General features: G+C 43.2%; 1 protein-coding gene and 1 long non-coding RNA gene across 2 annotated transcripts in view; one reads left to right on the top strand and one right to left on the bottom strand.

Moving 5' to 3' along the window:
• Nucleotides 1-15,928, bottom strand: part of LOC147102474 (uncharacterized) — a 49,831-nt gene extending 33,903 nt beyond the window's left edge. The window contains exons 1-2 of the long non-coding RNA XR_015073268.1: nt 14,572-15,928; nt 5,461-5,516 (exon numbers count right to left, since the gene is read on the bottom strand). This is a non-coding gene — a long non-coding RNA (uncharacterized LOC147102474). The remainder of the gene's footprint in view (nt 1-5,460; nt 5,517-14,571) is intronic.
• On the top strand, nt 12,088-21,018 carry LOC147102473 (protein ABHD15-like). The gene is made up of 2 exons (XM_085964959.1): nt 12,088-13,466; nt 20,117-21,018. Exons 1-2 carry the CDS (start codon nt 12,655-12,657, stop codon nt 20,637-20,639), a joined length of 1,335 nt encoding a protein of 444 aa, XP_085821085.1. The 5' UTR covers nt 12,088-12,654; the 3' UTR covers nt 20,640-21,018.
• The last annotated feature ends 2,615 nt before the right edge of the window (nt 21,019-23,633 follow it).

Genomic DNA, 23,633 nt, shown 5'->3' with positions numbered 1-23,633 from the left:
CGGAGGATTTAAGGAAAATGTCCAGTAATATGAATAAGTTGGGGCTAGGAGGGAATCCTTTTAAAAAGCTATAGCAGACGTAGAGCAAATGAGACTCCGGCAGCATGTGCCGACAGACTGTGGCCCACATGGGAGGGGCACTAGGACCAAGAGGACAGCTAGCGGAGGTGCACGCAATCACTGGCTGCGTGCTTTGATTTATCAGTCCAGTACTTACAAGCAGCTATGGTCAGATTTTGATCCAGAAGATGGGGTAAATACAAAGGCTAAAGTTGTGAGGAAAAGACCCTGCGCTTTGAGGTGCACCATACAGATAAAAGGAATATCGGGGTAATGAATAAGCCAAAGGGCAAGGTTTGTGAAATGAAAAGGGGATGCCCTCAGAGATGGCAGCAGGAAAAGACCGCGCCAGAGAGGGAAGGGGGTCAGGCAGGTACTAGGGCTATTTAATTATTGCCGGAACTTTATCCCAGAATATGCAGAAATGGCCCAGCCTATACAGGATTTGATCAAAGGGGGAAACCATCCCAGGAACTGGTGGACCATGAAACAGCTTTTGTAAAGTGAAACAAGCCCTGAGGTTAGCCAAAGGAAAAAGAGTAAACATATACAGATAGTCGGTATGCCTTTGGGGTGGTGTCTGATTACATGGTAGCCTGGAGTAGGCAAGGATATATGACACCAGGAGGAGGACCCATAAGACATGAGAATATAATCAAGGAATTAGTAGGAGCCTCTCTCCTACCCAAAGAGTGCGCAATAATAAATTAAAGCACACAAGGGGATTACTGACTGACACCGACAGGGCAATGCATGGGCAGACGAGGCAGCTAAGTGAGCAGCTGAGAAAGGGAATCTGACCAATGAAGCCCAAGTGTTCATGTTTAGTTAAAATGTGAAGCCACAACTGTCTTTCGGTCAGGGATGTTTTTTGGGTTGCGTGAAGTGACGCAATAATGTTTAGCTCCACCTTCAAAAGCCTGCAAAGGAGTTAACCCTTTCCACTGACAGCTGTTTAAGTTCACCAAGCAACAACTTCAGTATTACTGAATAGAATTTAAAGATATTGGACATTATTAAATTTAAGTTTCCTAATGTTAAGTTAATATTTCCCCACAGTAATGGAAGGAGAATTATGATTTGATAAATGGAAGTCATCTTATAAACTAATTGCAGCACCATCTCAAATGGCTGGAAGACTGCTTGGGAGGCTGTCCTGTTACCCAAAGATAAATCTAGACAGATAGTTAGTGACATGAGGCCAAAGACCAACAGATTATACGGGATCTAGAACAGGATACACGGGACGACCAGAAGGAGGTCCCAGCAGTAGGTAGCAAGGTGATGGCAGAAATAATACCAGCCAAACCAGGGCTAGCACCCAGATGGTCAGGACCTTATGAAGTATTAGTGAACAGTGACACATGCGTTTGTATAGATGAGTCCGGAACAGGTAAAGGAAGGTGGAAGCACTGGACTCAGTTAAAATATATAACAAAGACGATGAGTAAACCAGAGATGGTGCCCTTTTGAGCAGAGTGAGGAGTATGCTAGAAGATATAAAGAATGGGAAGGGGAGTTACTACATATATCAATGATAGGGCCGTGTATGATGATAATGTTATATGCCATAGTTTGCATCTTCAGGTAGGTCTGTGGCTCTGTCCCCAGACAAAGAAATGAACAAGATGTACAGCAGTTTGAACTGATAGTATGGACAAGAATAGAATAATTCTAATTGGCTGGTGATGACCAGCCCCCTTTTTGTAATTACAGGAACACTGGACGTCCGGAATGAGGTGGAGCGTCCTCGCCTTGATCCTAGGGATGAACATAAGTATTGCCATTGTCGAGGGGGATTAGTAATAAGGAGAACACAGGATGAGGTGTATTTTAGGGTGGCACATAGAGTTATTAAGCTTGCCATAAATATGAGTACTTTTGAGATGCAAAACAAATATGGAACCCCCTGTGGGTAAAACAATTAGAGGGTCCACAGGGAAAATCGTTCTTACAAAGATGTAAGAAACAGGGAGTATTGGAAATGGCCAGAGCAGGGTATGCGGCCGGGTTAGCAACAGTTAATAGCTTGGACATAGAAGGAGTAGAAGAATTACAAGCAAAAATAGAGAAGTTACTAAAACAAGCTAGCCAGCAATTGGCACTGGTAGGAAAACAAACAATAATGCAATTGTTGGGGGGTGGAAGAGATAGTAGCCCCCATGTAGAAACAATCAATACAATTATTGACTGACTTAATAATGCTTCTCACCAAACCGATAAGGAACTAATATGTGCCATGTATGGCTCATGGCTATTGTTGAATGCTCAGCATAACATGAGGCAAATAAATAATGGACAGATCCCTGATTGGATTACTAATGAGGATCTGGAACCTTGGATTGACACAAATGAAAGCCTATGTAAGGGGCGTAAAATGGGACAAGTATACTGGGCAGGCAATTGTCTGACCCCATGGACTAAGATGATTGGCTTTGTATTGGCCATCCCACAACTCCCAGAAGAGGGACAGCCCCGATACGACGTGATTAATATAGGAGAGGTACAAAGGGAAAGTTGGGTTAAATATCATGATGTCCCTACCAAGGCACTTTGGGAAAGGGATAAAGATAATAACCAGAAGAATGGAACCTTAAGGGGGGTGGTAATGGACGGGTGCCACCACAAGGGAAGGACATGGGTGTGCACACCCCCCCCCCCCCAACCGAGGGAGACACATCCAAGTGCGGATTTACGAAAATTACCAATTGCACCCTTGAGGTACACCCAAGGGGGATACACCGGACATGGGTAGCACCAAGGAACAACGGGACATTTTGTGTCACCACAATCGAACAGAAATATGAATATCATGACTTGGCCCATTCCCCAACCAAACCTTTGTTTTGGTCTAAAGATACCTACACAGATAGGAAAACCTGGTCACTTGATAATATGGGACTTAATAAAAAGGTTGAAACTTATGTCATACCAGAGCCCAAGGCAATTCCTAAGTTAGAGGAAGAGGAAACTTGGAAGGAATTACAGCAGGAAACAAAGGAAATTTTAAAGTATTATCATAAAATAGAAGAAGGCTTAAGGAAACAACAAAAAGACATTAGTACAACATTAGCGGAAACTCACCCACCTCCTCCTATTTTGATAATTGGGGATCAGGATGGACGGGGACGTTGGGCGCCTCAGTGATACAAGGCATAATGATATTCCTCATGATTTTTATTACGATATATTGTGTATTTTTGCTGCTCCAGTGCCTCTGCACCAGAATGAGTAAAGTCGAAATTGGTGCAGTAAAAGAAGTCGAGCCTGAGGAGAGGCAGGTAGCGAAGTCCCATATTATCAAGTATGGAAAACTCCCCCGCCTCTCCAAGGCAAATGGTGTAAGATGTGATAGGAAGCCCTGAAATTACAAGGGATTAATTGGGCATGGTAATTAAGGACTGGGCCGGCCAACCATAAGGCGGAGGTGGCAGAAGGAGGGTGATGAATGAGGATTGGTGAGTGATGACAGTCTCGAATTGGCATGTCACACACCAAACGCGGGAATGAGGGATAGACCTGAGCGAAAAGCCTAAACCATTAATGCAGGGTCTAAGGGGACCCAGGAAAGACCACCATAAAGGAAAGACCACCATAAAGGAAAGACTACCATACCGTGTGGGGGGAAGTCAGCCTCCAAATTGATAGGATATATACACATGTATAACCTAGACTGGTAGAAGGCCAGGGAGTGCACGCTCTGGCAGACACCAGGAAGTGGAAATACATGTTGACCTGTTTTGGAGCAATTGTCCAAAAGGTCAAAAGGGGGGACTGAAGTAAGATATTAAAAAATTGGGTATAACAGGGCAAGTCAACCAAGATTCAATTGCAACACCAATGTACAAGGTGGAGGTAATGGGTTAATTCATACTCTGAGTTGAACAATAGAGGTCTGTATATTGCATTTACCCAGCTAAGTTTTAAACATGATTAAGTGACTTCAAATGCTGAGAGATTAAACTGCAGAACAACTCATGGGAAGATTGAGGAGGATGTGTGTTTGGTCAAGCGGGGTGACACATATGCACCTAAGAATTCGTTTATTGTAAATCACAACAGGGTTCCATTCTTCAAAATATAGCGGGGCTAATTAGAATGTGTTTGCTTTGCAGAGATGACCCGAAGCGAGACCGAAAGTCTGTGCTTTGCATACCTTAACAAGGACCGGTATCTTAAGAAAACACTTAACAAGCAAAACCATCTGACTATGGGCAAATGGATGGTTGTAAAGTAATTAAGATGAGGCCCATGGTCACAAGAGGTGACGGGACCAACTGATAACGAAATGTAGGGATTGGGGGCAGCAAGAAGATGAACTGTCACGGTTTTATAATTACAATTTAGCTATAACTCTGTATATGCTGATAAGCTTATCCCTGCCCCTAGGGCAGGGCCTTAATTTTTGTATAACTGTGTGGACTTTGAGAGGCTCGTTGGAGTTGGGACTCATGTGGGGACACGTGAAGCTCTCCCCAGGCCTGAATAAACCATTTTGACTTCAATTATTGGGTCTGTCTTTCTTTCAACAAGCCAGTGACGTCGACCTTGTATATCACTTAGTCCGCACTTTGGGGGCTTACATCAATTAATAAGGAAGTATAAACAAAAATGTTGTTTAAAGATGTTATGATTCATCATAGTGAGGGCTGTCACGTACGTAGTTCAACAGTTCTACTAGAACTATATTGCATTCATAATGCATTGGAGCAGGGTTGTGAATTACTTTTTCAATGACCTAATCTGCACTGCCCCCATCAATTGATATTGTCATTTAAAAAATACACTTTTAAACAATGCTCCTCTTTGAGTGTGTGAGTGTAATTCATTTAGCAGCTTCCTTTTTGGCACTTAGATTTAGAGTTTGCTAATTTGACGGTGATGACATCACTTCGTTATTTCACTGTATTGTATCTCATTGATTGAGAAGTCCAAAATTTATTTTAAGAAGAAAGAGATTGCCCCAGATTTTTGCGGTGGTAATGACAGCGAAACTGTTAGTGTTCTCCGTCATTACCCCTCTGAAACTGACCGTAATTTCAGGATTTAGCACATGCGCAGATAAACGTGGATCTCCAACCGTTGCGGTCAGTCACTCCCTGCTCCACCACAGGCTGCACTGTGGATCTCCAGTAATCAATTCAAATCACACTGAAGGATGAAAACGTCCCCTATTACGCTGGAATATCGCTGTTAAACCACACCCCCCTCCCCCACCAAACGGTTAAGCCTGGTTGAAAGAGGCGCAACTGGGTTTTTAACCAGTGTATTGACTGCTGAACAAGCATTCTGGCACTGAAAAACTAATTTTATATCTGTGGAATGTCAAATTTTTCCATTAATATGATTAAGAATTACATGGTTTTTACATATAATATATATATTTTAAAGTTTACTTACAATATTTCAGGTTCTACCTTAATCTTGTGTGCATGTCCCAATCTTTATTTTGCGCTCTGTAAAATTTATAAAAAGTAAATTAGAATCTGTGCATTTTACTTCCTGGTTTGCTGTCTGTGAGAATACTTCAATGAGATTGGCTGCTTAGCCTGCTTGATGACATCACTATTGCAGGACGCTGGAGATTCACCTGATTTGGCGCCAGATACAAACTAAGGTCGGGAGAGCTTAAATTCACGCCTCAGAGGTTGCTAGATCTTTGTGGGCAACTTCGCTGCTGACTGCAAATTCCGGGCCATTATCTATGCTTCGTAAATTCTCTGTTTGACACTTCTCTCTTAAAGTATGCATCATATAAGATGGAATATGTATCGTGTAACATAGAAACATAGAAGATAGGAGCAGGAGTAGGCCATTCGGCCCTTCGAGCCTGCTCCGCCATTCAATGAGATCATGGCTGATCATCCAAATTCAGTACCCTGTCCCTGCCTTCTCCCCATATCCCTTGATCCCTTTAGCCATAAGAAATATATCCAACTCTTTCTTGAATATATTTAATGAACTGGCCTCCACCACCCTCTGTGGCAGAGAATTCCATAGGTTCACCACTCTCTGGGTGAAGAAATTCCTCATTTCAGTCCTAAATGGCTTACCCCTTATCCTTAGACTATGACCCCTGGTTCTGGACTCCCCAGCCATCAAAAACAACCTTCCTGCATCTAGTCTGTCCAGGCCTGACAGAATTTTATAGGTTTCGATGAGATCCCCTCTCAATCTTCTAAACTCCAGTGAGTAGAAGCCCAATCGACACAATCTCTCCTCATACGTCATTCCTGCCATCCCAGGTATCAGCCTGGTGAATCTTCGCTGCACTCCCTCCATGGCAAGAACGTCCTTCCTCAGGTAAGGTGACCAAAACTGCACACAATACTCAAGGTGTGGTCTCACCAAGGCCCTGTACAACTGTAGCAAGACATCCTTGTTCCTGTACTCGAACCCTCTTGCTACGAAAGCCAACATACCATTTGCCTTCTTAACCACCTGCTGCACCTGCATGCTTACCTTCAGCGACTTGTGCACAAGAACACCCAGGTCTCTTTGCACTTCCCCTTCTTCCAATCTATTGCCATTCAAATAATAATCTGCCTTCCTGTTTTTGCCACCAAAGTGGATAACCTCACATTTATCCACATTATAGTGCATTTGCCATGTTTCTGCTCAATCACCCAACCTGTCCAAATCGGACTGGAGTTTCACGACATCCTCCTCACAGCTTACCCTCCCACCCAGCTTTGTGTTGTCTGCAAATTTGGAGATATTACATCCAATTCCCTCGTCCAGATCATTAATATATATTGTGAACAGCTGGGGTCCTAGGACCGATCCTTGCGGTACCCCACTAGTCACTACCTGCCACTCAGAAAACGACCCGTTTATTCCAACTCTTTGCTTTCTGTCCGCCAACCAGTTCTCTAGCCAAGTCAATACCTTGCCCCCAATCCCATGTGCCTTAATTTTGCACGCTAATCTCTTATGTGGGACCTTATCAAAAGCCTTCTGAAAGTCCAAATACATCACATCCACTGGTTCTCCCTTATCTATTTTACCAGTTACATCCTCAAAAAATTCCAGTAGATTAGTAAAGCATGATTTACCTTTTGTAAATCCATGTTGACTTTGTCCGATCCTGTCACTGCTTTCCAAGTGCTCTGCTATTACATCTTTTATAATGGACTCCAGCATTTTCCCCACTACCGATGTCAGGCTTACTGGTCCATAATTCCCCGCTTTTTCTCTACCACCTTTTTTGAATAGTGGGGTAACATTAGCTACCCTCCAATCCATGGGTACTGTTCCAGAGTCTATCGAGTTCTGGAAGATGACCAGCAATGCATCTACTATTTCTAGGGCCACTTCCTTAAGTACCCTGGGATGTAGATTATCAGGCCCTGGGGATTTATCGGCCTTCAGTCCCATCAATTTTCCTAACAGCATTTCCCTACAAATACTGATTTCTTTCAGTTCCACCCTTTCATCAGACCCTATGTTCCCCGGCATCTCAGGGAGGTTATTTGTGTCCTCCTTTGTGAAGACAGAACCAAAGTATGTATTTAGTTGGTCTGCCATTTCTTTGTTTCCCATTATAAATTCCCCTGATTCTGACTGCAAGGGACCTACGCTTGACTTCACCAATCTTTTTCTCTTCACATATCTATAAAAGCTTTTACAGTCAGTTTTTATGTTCCCTGTTAGCTTACTCTCATATTCTATTTTCCCTTTCTTAATTAATCCCTTTGTCCTCCTTTGTGGAATCCTAAACTGCTCCCAATCCTCAGGATTATTGCTTTTTCTGGCCAATTTATATGTCCTCTCCTTGGATCTTATGCTATCCCTAATTTCCCTGGTTAGCCACAGTTGAGTCACCTTTTTTGTTTTATTTTTATGCCAAACAGGGATGAACAAATTCTGTAGCTCATCCATTCGGTCTTTGAATGTTTGCCATTGCCTATCCACCGTCAACCCTTTGAGTGCCATTCCCCAATCAATCCTACCCAACTCGCTCCTCAGACCATCGTAGTTTCCTTTATTTAAATTGAGGACCCTAGTCTCTGAGTCAACTACTTCATTCTCCATCTTAATGAAGAATTCGATCATATTATGATTGCTCCGACCCACGGGGCCTCGTACAACAAGATTGCTAATTAATCCTTTCTCGTTACATAATACCAGTCTAAGATGGCCTGATCTCTGGTTGGTTCCTCGACATATTGGTCCAGGAAACCATCCCGTAAACACTCCAGGAATTCCTCCTCCACAGTATTGTTACTAATTTGGTTGGCCCAATCTATATGTAGATTAAAGTCACCCATGATGACTGCTGTGCCCTTATTGCACGATTCTTTAATTTCCCTTTTAATGTCATCCCCAACCTCCGCCTTACTGTTTGGAGGTCTATATACCACTCCCACTAATGTTTTTTTCCCCTTAGTATTTCTCAATTCTACCCATACAGATTCCACATCATCAGGGCTAATATCCTTCATTACAATTGTATTAATCCCTTCTTTAACCAGTAATGCTACCCCACCTCCCTTTCCTTTTTGCCTATCTTTCCTGAATATCGAATACCCCTGGATGTTGAGTTCCCAGTCTTGGCCATCCTTGAGCCACGTTTCCGTAATCCCAACCAAATCATATTTGTCTACCTCTATTTGCGCAGCCAATTCATCTACCTTATTACAAATGCTCCTCGCATTAAGACACAAAGCCTTCAGGCTTGTCTTTTTAATGCTCTTAGACCTATTAGAATTATCATTTACTGTGGCCACGTTTGATTTAAACCGTTGATTTCTCTGACTGCCACTTTTGTTTTTCTCCTCCCTATCTTTTGCTTTTATCCCTGTTTCCCTTTCCTCTGTCTCCCTGCTCAGGTTCCCAACCCCCTGCCATTTTAGTTTAAACCCCCCCGAACCGTGCTAGCAAACCTCCCCGCAAGGATATTTGTCCCGTTCTGGTTCAGGTGCAACCCGTCTGACTTGTACAAGTCCCACCTTCCCCAGAGGCAGGCCCAGTGATCCAGGAAACTAAAGCCCTCCCTCCTGCACCAACTCTTTAGCCACACATTCATCTGCTCTATCCTCCTATTCCTATACTCACTAGCATGTGGCACCGGGAGTAATCCAGAGATTACAACCTTTGAGGTCCTGCTCTTTAATCTGCTACCTAGCTCCCTAAATTCTTGCTGCAGGACCTCATCCCTCATCCTACCCATGTCATTGGTCCCAATGTGAACCACGACCTCTGACTGTTCACCCTCCCCCTTCAGAATGCCCTGCAGCCGTTCAGTGACATTCTTGACCCTGGCACCAGGGAGGCAACAAACCATCCTGGAGTCACGTCTACGGCCACAGAAATGCCTATCTGTTCCCCTTACGATAGAATCCCCTACCACTATTGCTCTCCCACTCTTTTTCCTCCCTTCCGGAGCAGCAAGAAGCACCCCTGGTGCCAGGAAGTTGGCCGCTGCTGCCTTCCTCTGGTAAGTCATCCCCCTCAACAGTATCCAAATCGGTATACCTGTTTGAGAGGGGTGGCCACAGGGGTCCCCTGCACTACCTGCCTGCCTCTACTGCTCTGCCTGATGGTCACCCATTTCCCTTCTGCCTGTGCAGCCCTTACCTGCGGTGTGACCAACTCACTAAACGTGTTATCCACGACCCTCTCAGCATCGTGAATGCTCCAAAGCCCATCCATCCGCAGCTCCAGCGCCGCAATGCGGTCTGCTAGTAGCTGCAGCTGGTTGCATTTCTGGCACACATGGTCGTCAGAGACACAGGCAGCATCCCTGAATTCTGACATAGAGCAAGAGGAGCATAACACGGGGCTGGGCTGTCCTGACATGACTTACCCTTTAATTAATTCAGTGTGACATCACGCTTGGTTTCAAAATTGCTCAGAGGTGTTATTTAAAAACTTACACAGAGTTCTTTAAAAGTCTGAGAGGTTAGTAGCTCCCACTCACACTCTCAAAATATTTTAAAATAACCAACAGTGAGCAGAGCTCTGTAATTGCACAAACATGCAGGTCCTGAGAGTGCAATCTGGAGCCAGATACTGTAGATAATGTAATGCTGGCCTGGTCTCAGTCCAGTAACTGCAGTATTGGCCAGTCCCGTGTTGGGGAACCCTGCAAATATGAACACATTGCTGCAAATGTTAACATACTCTGGGCGACTCCTCATCTTAAGTTCTGAACAAAATGTTACTCATCTACAGCAACAGAACTAATGTGGAAGTCCACGATACGGAAAGACACAGAAGTCTGATGACAGACAGAAATCAGATGGATTTGCATAGCCCCCTCTGCGCAGAGATTCTCTCCCCCACCCCACCCCGCCCTGTATGGTGCAGGGATTGTAGTTTGAAAGCGTGTGCTATAAAACATATCTATAGAATCATAGCAGCATTATACAGCACAGAAGGAGGCCATTTGGTCCATCATGTCTGTGCCGGCTGTTTGAAAGAACTCTCCCATTTGGTCCCAGTCCCCTGCTCTTCCCCATAACCCTACAAATTTACTTTTCCATTTATCCAATTCCCTTTTGAAAGTTATTATTGAATCTGCTTCCACCGCCCTTTCGGGCAGCGCATTCCAGATCACAACAGCACAGAAGTTCCTGACAAAGGGTTCACCTGAAACGTTGACTCTATTTTCTCTCCACGGATGTTGCCTGGCCTGCTGAGTTTTTCCAGCATTTTCTGTTGTTATTTCAGAAGTTCCTGGACTACATGTAATCATGACTTTTATCAACATGCACCACCCAAACCTCGACTGCAAAGCTGGAGATACTATTATGTATTGAATGTATTGAAGATATTTCCTATGATAACAATCATCCTTTTAATGTCTGGAAGCCTGGACACGTTAACACTGATATTTAAACGATCTAGTCCAATTCGAGTATATGTTTAAATACTTACAAACAATAAGGGTCAGGAAAAGAGCCTCATCGAGCCTGTCCCACACAATTGTGATACCTTATGTATCACAATACATACACTCTCCTCCCCCCACCACCCACACTTAGAATGCACTGCTTGGAATATTTGTCAGAAGGTAAATATTTTGCATATCAAGTGTTATATGGTTATTACACAATAGCAAGCCTGCTAGTTTCACGTTTTTATTCTCACTAAACAACCTCGCTGAAAACTGGTTAAAAAGCTACTATTTTAAATCCATTATGTTTTATTTTCTACTTGAATAGGCAACATTGTGGCACATAGCAAATTTACAGCCAAAACCACCCCATAAAGCATTTTAAGTAGTAGCTTTTGGACGCAAGATTTCAACCTTTTCTGTAGGACGAGATTGAGGAGGAAAACTGTGCCAGAATTCCACGTACTTTGCCCAACAATCTCAATCAAATTTATTTATGGAATTTAACAGCCATGCTGTTGAAGTTTATTTAGGGTGCAGTTTGAATGCCACCTTCATATCGATGCAAAGTGTTTTTGAGTACACTTCAATACATATAGGACGGTATGGCACACCCAACACTAAAGTCTGAAGAGCAGGAACCTCTCATGGGCTGGAGTTTGCACCAAGTCCAGTATAATTCCAGCCTCTCGGCCATTTCTGCTTGTTCCAGTGTCTCAGGTGGACGTAAGACGTCCCATCGTACCACTGGAGGAGCAAGGGTGTGTCCTGGCCAACATTTATTTCTCAACCAACATCATCAAAAATAACTACATTCGTCTTATTTGCTATTTATGGGATCTTGCTGTGTGCAATCGGCTGCCACCTTTGTCTACGGAACAGTTGACTGCACTTCAAACGTGGGCCATTCCGAGGGCGTGATAAGGCGCTGTGTAAATGCCGGATCTTTGGACTCCATTCAAAGGTTCCCCCCCAACACATTCCTATACGCGACACTGGTACTGAAGGTGAAAAGAGAACATTGTTGGGAAATAAATCTTCAAAAAGTAATTTCCCACCGATCGAAACCACATGGGGGGGGGGGGGCAAAAAGCCAAGACTTTGACCGAATGTTCTCACCGAGATTTACCTACATCAAGGCAGCTGACAAACCCAAACGGCAGGGGGATGTTTACACGCGCGATACACCAAACTGATTTCGAGATAGTTTAGTTAACTTCTGCAGCGAGAGAGAGAGAGAGAGAAGAAAAACCCCCACAACTGAACTCCAATCATTGAACCAGCGGCGGCAAGGTTCCAATGAGAAGGCTTGGGCAGCGCTAGCGTCGAGAGCTGAAGGAAAATACCCTCCCCAGACTAAGGTGTCTGCAGAACTTGAAATGTAAATGTGTGTCGTGAGCAAAGTGGGGATCTCATCACTGCTCCAGTTGTGTATGTGAGTGAGTGTGAGCAAGTGCGTGTGAGTGAGTGTGTGAGCAAGTGTGAGTGAGTGAGCAAGCGTGAGTAAGTGCGTGTGAATGAGTGTGAGCAAGTGCGTAAGTGTGAGCCAGTGTGTGTGAGCAAGTGTGTAAGCGTGAGCCAGTGTGCGAGTGAGTGTGAGCCCGTGTGAGTGAGTGTGAGCCAGTGTACGTGTGTGAGCCCGTGTGTGAATGAGTGTGAACCAGTGTGTGTGAGTGTGAGCCCGTGTGTGAGTGAGTGTGAGCCAGTGTGTGTGTGTGAGTCCGTGTGTGAGCCAGTGTGTGAGTGAGTGTGCAATGCCAATATGGGGCATTGCTGTTTGGCTGCTGCTGATCGCCCCTCTGGTTTTGCTGCTCAGACGCTATTTCGCTGCTAGTGTGAGCGCTCGCTGCCCCTGTCGGGAGGACGAGGAGGGAGACCCGGACAGCGGCGCCCCGAGACTGATCTGCAAACCTTCAGCCCTCGCCAACTACCTTCTGAAAACGTGCAAGACTTTTTCCCTGGACTGCAATGGCCGGCGGAGGTGGAGAGAGTGGCCGCACTTACAAACGCTGTACAACGGGCTGTGGCCGGCGGGCAGGGAGCCGGACTTTGTGCGGGAGCACCTGCAGATGTCGGACCAGGGGCTGATCGCCCTGGACTGGGCGCTCGGCGAGCCGGCCGGCCAGAGGCGAGTGTCCAGCAACTCGCCGCCCCCGATCTTGCTGCTCATTCCCAACTCCCTGGGCAAAGTGACCAGGAACGCCTGCGGGCTCTGCCTGCTCGCCCTGCGCCACGGCTACCGGCCGGTCATCTTCAACCGGCGCGGCCACAACCGAGTGCCGCTGACCACCCGCAAGCTGCTGCCCTTCGGAGACCCCTCGGACCTGCGGGAAGCCGTCAGCTACATCCGGCACAAGCACCCGCTGGCCAAGCTGTTCGCGGCCAGCGAGAGCGCCGGCTCGGGGCTGCTGCTGTCCTACCTGGGCGAGTGCGGCTCGTCCAGCTACATCACGGCGGCCGCCTGCATCTCCCCCATCTTCAGGTGTCAGGACTGGCTGGAAAGCGGGCCCCCGCTCGGCTTCTACCGCTGGATCATGCTTTTATATCAGAAAACCAGCCTCAGCAGGTAAAGCCCCGACTCCGACACCCAGGCGCCGCTACAGACTGGTTTTTTTGGGGAGGGGGTTGGAAGGACATCCTGGGAATATTGACACCCTGCCTGGGAGCCCTGTCCTAACTTCCGAAAGACACCATCCTCACAGCTTGGAGGAAAGCTGCTACCATTGCAGATGTTTATTGGTACAATATTGAGCTCGCAAGTTACACAAACAACAGAATACCAACCGCATGCCGGGAGAGAGAGAGCACTAATCATAGAAATTTACAGCACCGAAGGAGGCCATTCGGCCCGTCTTGTCTATGCCGACCGAAAAAAAGAGCTCTCCAGCCTAATTCCACTCTCCGGCTCTTGGTCCGTAGCCTCAAGTGTATATCCAAATACTTCTTAAATGCGATGAGGGTCTCTGCCTCTCCCACCCTTTCAGACAGTGAGTTCCAGACCCCCACCACCCTCTGGGTGAAAAAAGTTCTCAACTCCCCTCTAATCATTCTTCCAATTACTTTAAATCTATGCCCCTGGTTATTGACCCCTCTGCTGAGGGAAATAGGTCCTTCCTATCCACTATCTGGGCCCTTCATAATTTTATATACCTCAATCAAGTCTCCCCTCCGCCTCCTCTGTTCCAAAGAAAACAACCCCAGCCTATCCAATCTTTCCTCATAGCTAAAATTCTCCAGTCCTGGCAACATCTTCCTAACTCTTCTCTGCACCCTCTCTCGTACAATCACACCTTTCCTGTAATGTGGTGACCAGAACTCTACGCATTAGTCTAGCTGTGCCTAACTCGTGTTTTATACAGTTCAAGCATAATCTCCCTGCACTAGACTGAAGTTAGGTACAGTGTCTAAACAACATCGAAGCAAAGGAATTACCTAGCAGTTAATTGTACATGAAAAATAGGGTAGCAGTATCATAATATTTCAATAAAGTGTAATTGTCCAATTGAACTGTGAAAATACATTTATAGAACGTGGAAAAAAGCACTGAGCTCTGTAACAGGAAGTACAGTCCGAGCAGCGATACAAGTAATTCATCGGCACAATTTGATCACAACAGCACGAGTAGAATTAAAAGGCATGAAACCTTATCGATATCAATACACTAAACATACCCAGTGGCAGCACCGAGAAGAAATCTGAAGGAAAGCATTATCACTATTTACATCTTTTTCATTTGTAACATTACTGGTTTGTTTTCCTGTTCTGATGCAGCCTCGTCTCCAAATTGTTCCATATTTATAAACTTGGCTGTTGTTGTGCGTCCCACAGCATCTGTTTGAGAAGGTTCACGTGCCTCTAGAACAGGAGATAACTAGGCTTTATTAAAAATAAGCAGGCGAACCACTTTGATAACCTGCACAATCATTCGAAGAACCAAAGCCTGATCCTGTTCTCAGCTGATGGTCAGAAACACGTGCTTTCCCTCCCCTGGGACAATCCAATTGCTTCAAGGGCTGATCAGCTAATTCAGCACAGACTGGGAATCAGATTGGGGGGGAACTTTCGTCACCTGAGCGGTTTACCCACTGGGTGGCGTTTCTGCCGGCTGGATCATCGGGCAATACACAAATAGTCAGGATTTTTTGACAAAGTTTGCATGACAACATCCCAATTGCATTGGTTCGATTCCCTGCTGTGAGGAACCACCAAGCAGAGATGGGAAATTAGATGTCATCCCCAGGCAGTAGGCACAAGCTTCCCAGAGGCCAACTCAAAGTGCTTAAGAGACCACACACTAACAGATTTTATTCCCCCCCTCCCATGGTAGCTGTTGATGATTCTAGCATCGCCATTCACATCTCATCTAGGGTTCACCCGAAACGTCGACTCTAATTTCTCTCCACGGATGTTGCCTGGCCTGCTGAGTTTTTCCAGCATTTTCTGTTGTTATTTCATCGAGTCATCTTTTGTTTCTTAACTTGTCCCATTACCTCTATGCCTTGCACCGTCATCCCTTTTGTCAGTCAATCTCTCCTGCCTTCCATCCTATCACAGACCTTCCCTTTGTTCTTTCCTCCCCTCCTCCCTGCCCCTGCTTAAAAATCTCTCTTCTCTAACCTTTTCCAGTTCTGAGGCAGGGTCCTCGACGTTGACTCTATTTTTCTCTCCTCGATGCTACCTGCCCTGCTGAGTGTTTCCAGCATTTTCTGTTATTTCAGATTTCCAGCATCGGCAGTATTTTGCTATATTAACAGATCTTATTTGTTTAGTCGTGTTGCTCTGTCAAGCTCTCCTGGCATTGTCCACAGGGAGTCAAGGCCAAGTGTAGTCTTCAGGTGAATTAGCGTTAGAGGGCAGGGAAATAATTGAACCCATTTTAAAGTCATACATGCTGTCCTATTTTTATATAATACTTGGAATTTCTATTATTTAGAGTTAAATGTCAAAACTATGGTAATTTGGAAAGCAGAGAATTGAGTTGGTTGGAATAAAGGAGTTTCGCTGCAGTACAGACTGAGGAGCTGGGCGATGCAAAATTAGGGTGTTACACAGCCCCACTGGCGAGAGAGTGTAATTACAGGGTTAGAAGGTTACATAAGCAATTCCCATTATAAATGTGGGTATGGGAATTTATAATGGAAAAGTTAACAGAACATGCATAGATGTAAGTTTTTATATATTATAGACAGATATATTTTTAAAAAGCTATTCCATAAGCATCCATATTACCCATTATGCAATTGGTACATAAAGGCATTTTTTGAATCCAATTTTACATGAATCTAATTGCAGCATATATTCATTATTTGACAAGTCTATCGTTAACACTTTTAGCTATTCACCCATGACCATATGCTTTGCTCTTTTGTGTCCCATTTCCAACATTAGGCTCATACACAATAGGACAAGTAAAGCATTTACAGCAGGAAACTTGGAACTTGCCCCAATACAAAATTAATAGCAGCTGGGAGCACAGTAACTCAAATCATTGGGCCTGTAACCCCTAATCAGAACACTTCCCGTTCTAAGCAGCAAGGCCAAAAAGTGCTCACATTGTATGTGCCTATATAGGAACGATTTGGCAGTACTAAACTGGGTAACCAGATGGAGCTTTATATAGTAGCATGGTTTCAGTCTTAAGGGCAAAAATGTGCCAGAACTCAGCTTGCCCTATTTAAACTGCATCTTTGCTGTTGGGCAGTCATGAACCAACACAGATGGCAATTGAGAAATACAATAATAAACCACTCAGTCTTCGTGGCTGAATTTGGGAAGTCTTACATAGAGAGTAGGACTATTGGGAAGTGAAAGAAAGAGAGAAGCAAGGAATATGTTAAAGAGTTGAAGCATGTTACAAGCTGGTGACCTCATGGTTCTGATATTTAGGGGGTAATTTTCACCTTCATCACTTGGGCAGTAAACCGGAGTAACAGATCACCTGCCCATTATAGAACCTGTCTGATTTTAATTTCCATCCAACTATGGACCAGGCTATTTTAGATCTAGCATTGTGTAATAAGACAGGGTTAATTAGTGATCTTATAGTAAAGGATGCTCTGGGGAAGAGTGATCATAATATGATAGATTTTCATATTAAGTTCGAGAGTGATGTGGTTAAGCCCGAAATTAGGGTCTTAAATTTAAACAAAACCAATTACGGAGGCATGAGGGGCAAGTTGGCTCAGGTAGATTGCAAAATTAGATGAAAAGATATGATGGTAGATGAGCAATGGCAAACATATAAAGAAATAATTCATAATTCTCAAAGAATAGACATTCCCTTGAGGAATAAAAACTCCACTGCAAAAGTGGTACAGCCATGGATAACAAGAAAAGTTAAGGATGGTTTTAGATTAAAAGGTTACAATGTTGCCAAAAAAGAGTAATATGCCTGAGGATTGGGAGGGTTTTAAAAAATCAGCAAAGGATGACCAAGAAATTGATAGAGGGAGAAAATAGAATACAAGAGTAAACTAGCAAGAAATATAAAAACAGATTGTAAGAGCATTTACAAGTATTTAAAAATGAAGAGATTAGTGAAAGTAAACATGGGTCCCTTAGAGGCAGAAACAGGAGACATTATAATGGGGAATAAGGAAATGGCAGAGATGTTAAACAAATATTTTGTGTCTGTCTTCACGGTAGAAGACACAAAGAACATAATAGAAATTTTGGAAAACCTGGCTGGAGTGTCTAGAACTAGGGGGCATAGTCTCAGGATAAGAGGTAGGCCATTTAAGACTGAGATGAGGAGGAATTTCTTCACAGAGGGTTGTGAACCTTTGGAATTCTCTGCCCCAGAGGGCTGTGAATGCTGAGTCTTTGAGTATATTCAAGGCTGAGATAGATAGGTTTTTGGACTCTAGGGGAATCAAGGGATATGGAGATCAGGCGGGAAAGTGGAGTTGAGGTCGATGATCAGCCATGATCTTATTGAATGGCGGAGCAGGCTCGAGGGTTCGTATGGCCTACTCCTGCTCTTATTTCTTATGTTCTTAAAGCAATTAATATTAGTAAGGAAAAAGTACTGGAGAAATTAATAGGACTAAAAGTTAACAAATCCCCTGAACCTGATGGCCTATACCCTAGGGTTTTAAAAGAGATGGCTGCAGAGATAGTGGGTGCATTGGTTTTGATATTCCAGAATTCCTTAGATTCTAGAATGGTCCCCATGGATTGAAAGGTAGCAAATGTAAACCCGCTGTTCAAGAAAGGAGGGAAGAGAGAAAATGGGGAACTATAGGCCAGTTAACCTGACATCAGTTGTAGGGAAAATGCTAGAACCTATTATTAAGGATGTGATAACAGGTCACTTAGAAATGGAGTAGAATGGGACTATATTCTCTGGAGTTTAGAAGAATGAGGGGGGGAAGCAGGCTCGATGGGCTATATGACCTACTCCTGCTCCTATTTATGTTCTTGTGTTCATTGAAATTAATATTGGGCAGGTTCTATAACAGACGGGCAATCCACTTTGTCAGTTTATTGCCAAGTGGTAAAAGTGAAAATGACCCTCATCAGCCACAAAATCCAAGTTCATTGTTGGCTGTAAAATACTCTAATTCTAGTTGCATTTCCAGAACTGCATCAAAGCCCCTCACTATAACTCACTGGAAAACAATATACCTAAAGTAAGGTTATCAAAGTATGAACAATCTAAGCGCTCAAAATTACTTCAAATCTTTTACACTTCAATCACAACCTTCAACCTTTGCAACAGTTATATATTACAGTAACAAATAAATATTCAGCTGTAGAGAATTATACACAGGCAGATTCTATAATCTGGCACAGTTCCAAATAAACTAACTACAGAGAAACCTCCTCTCACTTGAGAGAGAAAGGCTTACTAAGTCAGTTGAATGTTCCAGAATGTGCACCTATGCCTAGAATGCAGTTTTTTTTTTAGTGGAAGACCATTTCTAAAAAGAATCTGGGAAATCCTCCATCAAATATTTTTTTGTTTTACACAGGAAATTCAGCTGTTACTAACAACATTTATAATCACTTAAATCTATGACAGAGCATAGCAACAGTGATTAATTATTTGGATATTGAACTTGTCAGGCCAGACACACCCTTTTATCAGCAGTTGATAGCGGTCAATTGTGGATCACAAAGCTGTGGCCTTGAGCCCCCTATCAGGGTTTGAGCTTACAGTCGAGGCTGATATGCCAATACAAGCACTGAGAAAGTCCATAAGATGTTAAAAGTCCCATCTCTCCGTTTTGGTTGATATTAAAGATCCCTTGCACTGTTCAAAGAAGAATGGGGAGTTCTAGGGTTGTAGCCAATGTTTCCCCCTCAACCAATACCACCAAAAGACGGTAATTGGTTATTGATATGACTGTGAATTATGTTGGCATAAAATGGCTGCTGTGTTTGTCTACCTGACAGTTGCTACATTTCAAAAGTAATGTATTGTATGTGAAGCACTTTGAGCTATTAGGTCATGATAAGATGCTATAAAGATGCTATAAAAATGCAAGTATTAACACATTTTCCCCTGCCACTCCTCCTGCTAAAACTCGAACAAGAGTCTCATCACTAACTGAAGGCAGACTGCAACCACATCCAGGTAAAGACCCTCAAAGATCAAACTGGGCAAGGTGCATTTCAGACACTCTACTTGGTACCCTTCCAAATGTTGAATGCGCCCCTCCCCGCCAGAGTGCCTTGCCAAATGCTGATCATTATTTGTGAAGAAATTCACCAATGCCAGCCTGTGCCTTCTTGTTCTAGTATCTTCGCTCACTGTGAAGTCATGTTCTGGATTTACCTTATTTAGACTGTTTAATATTTGTATATTATTGTAACATCCCTTTCTCAGTAATCAGCCTTTTGAAGCTAGAGAGCCTCAGTTTTTCTAGTCTTTCCCTGTAACCCAATCTTTTGGCACTGAAGATCAGCTTCCTGATTCTTTATACTGCCTCCTTGGGTTGGATGTTGCCCCTATGTCCTGGTTGACCACAGTACTGGAGGAGCAATCCGATAAGGATACAGTTTTAGCACATCATCCAACTTATACCAAACTGGAGTAATAATATAATTTAGCATTCTGTTGGCTTTGTTTATTGCTGATTTACAATGATTTGACATCATCCCAGATCCCTTTCTACTTCACCTTTGGCTAAAATCTAATGTATTCATTTTAAATATCAAAAAACGCAAGAATCTTTTCATGAATTTCACAGTTATATTGCTCTATATTTCTAGATACGCCACTGTTCTTGGAGACATAATAGATACAGAGAAGTTATTCAGGAGCTGCACTCTCAGGGAGTTGGAGGAAGCGCTATTTTGCCAGTCTAAGATCAATAATTTGAGTTGGGCTTCCTATTGGGAAAAGAATGATCCACTGAGAGATGTGGATGAGGTCGCAGTTCCCCTTCTGTGTATTTGCAGCAATGATGATCCGTGCAGAGGCAACCCAGAGACCACACTGCCTTTTGAGTTATTTGAAACCAATCCCTATTTCTTCCTTTTGTTAACCAAGCATGGAGGACATTGTGGCTTTTTAACAAGCAGATCTTCCACCTGGAGCCATGAAGCTTTACTGGAATATTTCAAATCAGTCAGTGAGTTTTTCAGGGCTGAGGAAAGGACAAAGAATGTTTATCGAAGAAAAGTGTCAATGATGTCCTGCAAACGGAGGGGAGTTGCTGCTCACAAAAAAGAACCTGTTTGTTCTCATAATATTCATCAGATTTTTAACTGGCAAAGATCATATACAAGATGAAAAATAAACTTTTTGCCCTTGATAGCAATACTCAAATGTAAAATGAAATTATTAGATCCAGTTTTTACATAAAAATAGTTCTATTAAGACATAGTTTAGCTGTTGATATGCCTATTAATTTTGAATACATTTCTAATAAATTGTGAAAACATTCTATAACTTAAAAATAAAGTGATACATTTTATGTTACATAAGATAGAGGTAAATGTAAAGTACTACAAAAAATATAACTGGACATTTTTAAAGTTATACAAGTGCTTTGCAAGAGATTTGGAGGCAAAAGTATTTTTTATTAGTATACAGTACTTGTATTGTATATAAACATACAAATTTGTAAATACTGTACTAACCATTAAACAGCAAAATATTTTGTATTGTCTATCAATGCAGTTAACTCCAGCCACTTACTGGTGTAAACATTAAGTTTTGCAGATTTGAAATTAAAACTGAAAACGTGGAAATATACATTAACATCTGATTAAAGGCATGGGGGGGGGAATTAAATTTTGGGTGATGGTGTAAAATGGGGGATATAGAATTAGCTGCCCATTATTCACGTCCAATGTTGCGTTTCATTGAAGTCAATGGAAGGAAAGATTGGGTGGGGCGAATAATGGATCGCCAATTCGATATACCCCATTTTATACGATCACCCAAAGTTAAAACTACCCAAGTTCAAACTGATCAGAACTATTGAAGGGACAACAGAAATGTTAACCCGTCTTTCTGCTTTCACATGCTGATAGACCTGCTGTGTATTCCCAGAATTTTTTGTTTTTATTTCAGATTTCAACATTTGCAATTTTTCCTTATTTGTTATTGGTTTTCTGGATATCAGAATCTATTTTTGCAGACCCTGGTCTTTCAGGTTTTCCCATTGGAAAAACTAACAGGTAATCATTCGGACACTGCATCTGATTGGAGGGACAGCTTTTCCTTTGTTTGAAGTAAGGAATGATCTTCGACTTCAGCAAATTGGGTCTAATTTAAGATTATAACATTACAAGTGCAAACATGTTTCCTTACGCGTTAGATTCCTTTGTCAGGTATGTATTGGAATTGTCTAACATACAATATTTTAATATCAGGGCTGGTAAGGCTTTTAATTTTTCTTTAAGACTAGTTAATGTTTTTGGGGAGGAAGAGGTGTGAAAGGCCTGTATTGTCCTCCTTGCCACTGACGATCCCAACCCAAACTCTTGGGAAGTTGCCATTTGGCATAGGTGGCTTACTTTCTCCAAGGTCCCAGGGAGACACCTTTCTGGTGTTCATTGGCTTTTTGATGATTAAATATTGATCCTGGTGGAGATTGTAATTGTGCAGGCATAAGTACCCTATGTTGCTGCGAAGTTCACCAACACATTGTTCTTTCCTGCCACCTTCATTTCCTGATTCCAGAACTAATACCAACTATTCTTTAAAAAATGGGCATTTATATGGGAGTGATACAAGATTATGTTTGAAAACTATTAAAACATTTGAAAGAATACATGCTGCCACAAATATGCCGCTGACTTTTCCCTGGATAGATAATGGGCTTATCCTTAAATATGTATAAGAATAAATGAGAACTTCTAAAACAAAGTATGTCTGTTACAAATCAATGGTACTGACCTCATGGTTTACATCTCTGAAATGGAACAATATGTATTTTGCCTGCAGTCCCAATAACTAAAGTACTGGGCATCAAATATGCACACTCGAGTTGACAGTTGAGGGGGTGACCTAATCAAAGTGTTAAAATGTTAAATGGATTCAATAAGGGTTGATGCAGAGGAACTATTTCCTCTGGCGAGGAAACCAGAACAAGGGAGCATAATCTTAAAATTAGTGCCAGACCAGTTAGGAGTGAAATCAGGAAGCACGTTTTCCATACAATGGGTAATGGACATCTGGAGCTCTCCTCCAAAAGATTGTGATCACAGTTTCAAGAGTGAGATTGATTGACTTTTGTTAGGTTAGGGTATTAAGGACATGGAGTAAAGGAGGATAAATCGAGTTGAGGTGCAGATTAGCCATGATTTAATAGAACAGTGGAACAGACTCAAAGGGCTGAATGGCCTACTTCAGTTCCTATGGTGCCGACTAAGGAAATAAATTTAGACATGTTTTACACAGCTCTTTTAGAGCAGCACATTATCTGACATAATCAGGCTAAATTTTATAGCAGTCAATATATATGATTTCCAAAAACTGCGGTTACATGTGAACCACAACTTGCATTTATATAGCGCCTTTAAAGTAGTAAAACATCCCAAAGCGCTTCACAGGAGCGTTATCAAACAAAATTGGACACCAAGTCACATAAGGAGATATTAGGGCAGATTAGTAAATAGTTGGTAAATAAAGCGCCCTAGAGCATACCTGTAACTGGGGTATTGAATAAATTTTTAAAGTAATTAAAGGGGTAAGTCATGGCAGGAGAGTTCAGACCCGTGCTCTGCTCCTCCTGCTCTATGTGGGAAGTCAGGGATGCTGCCAGTGTCCCTGATGACCATGTGTGCGGGAAATGCATCCAGCTGCAGCTACTTGTAGACCGCATTGCGGCGCTCGAGCTGCGGGTGGATGAATTTTGGAGCATGCGCGATGCTGAAAGGCTCGTGGATAACACATTTAGCAAGTTGTGCACGCCTCAGGGTAGGGCAGCACAGGGGGTGACCATCAGGCGGAGCAACAAAGGCAGGCAGGTAGTGCAGGACATCCCCCTTTCAAACAAGTATACCGCTTTGGATACTGTTGAGGGGGATGACTCACCAGGGGAAGGCAGCAGCGGCCAACTTCCTGGCACTGGGGGTGCTCCTGCTGCCCAGGAAGGGGGGAAAAAGAGTGGGAGAGCAATAGTGGTAGGGGATTCTATAGTAAGGGGAACAGATAGGCGTTTCTGTGGCCGTAGACGTGAATCCAGGATGGTTTGTTGCCTCCCTGGTGCCAGGGTCAAGGATGTCACTGAGCGGCTGCAGGGCATTCTGGAGGGGGAGGGAGAACAGCCAGTGG

This window comes from Somniosus microcephalus, chromosome 22 (genome assembly GCF_052327205.1).
Source record: "Somniosus microcephalus isolate GS21.2 chromosome 22, FLI_Smic_1.0, whole genome shotgun sequence".
In the NCBI taxonomy this organism is placed as follows: Eukaryota; Metazoa; Chordata; class Chondrichthyes; order Squaliformes; family Somniosidae; genus Somniosus; species Somniosus microcephalus.
The sequence above is the reverse complement of the archived record's forward strand: the minus strand, read 5'-3'. Positions and strand labels throughout refer to the sequence as shown.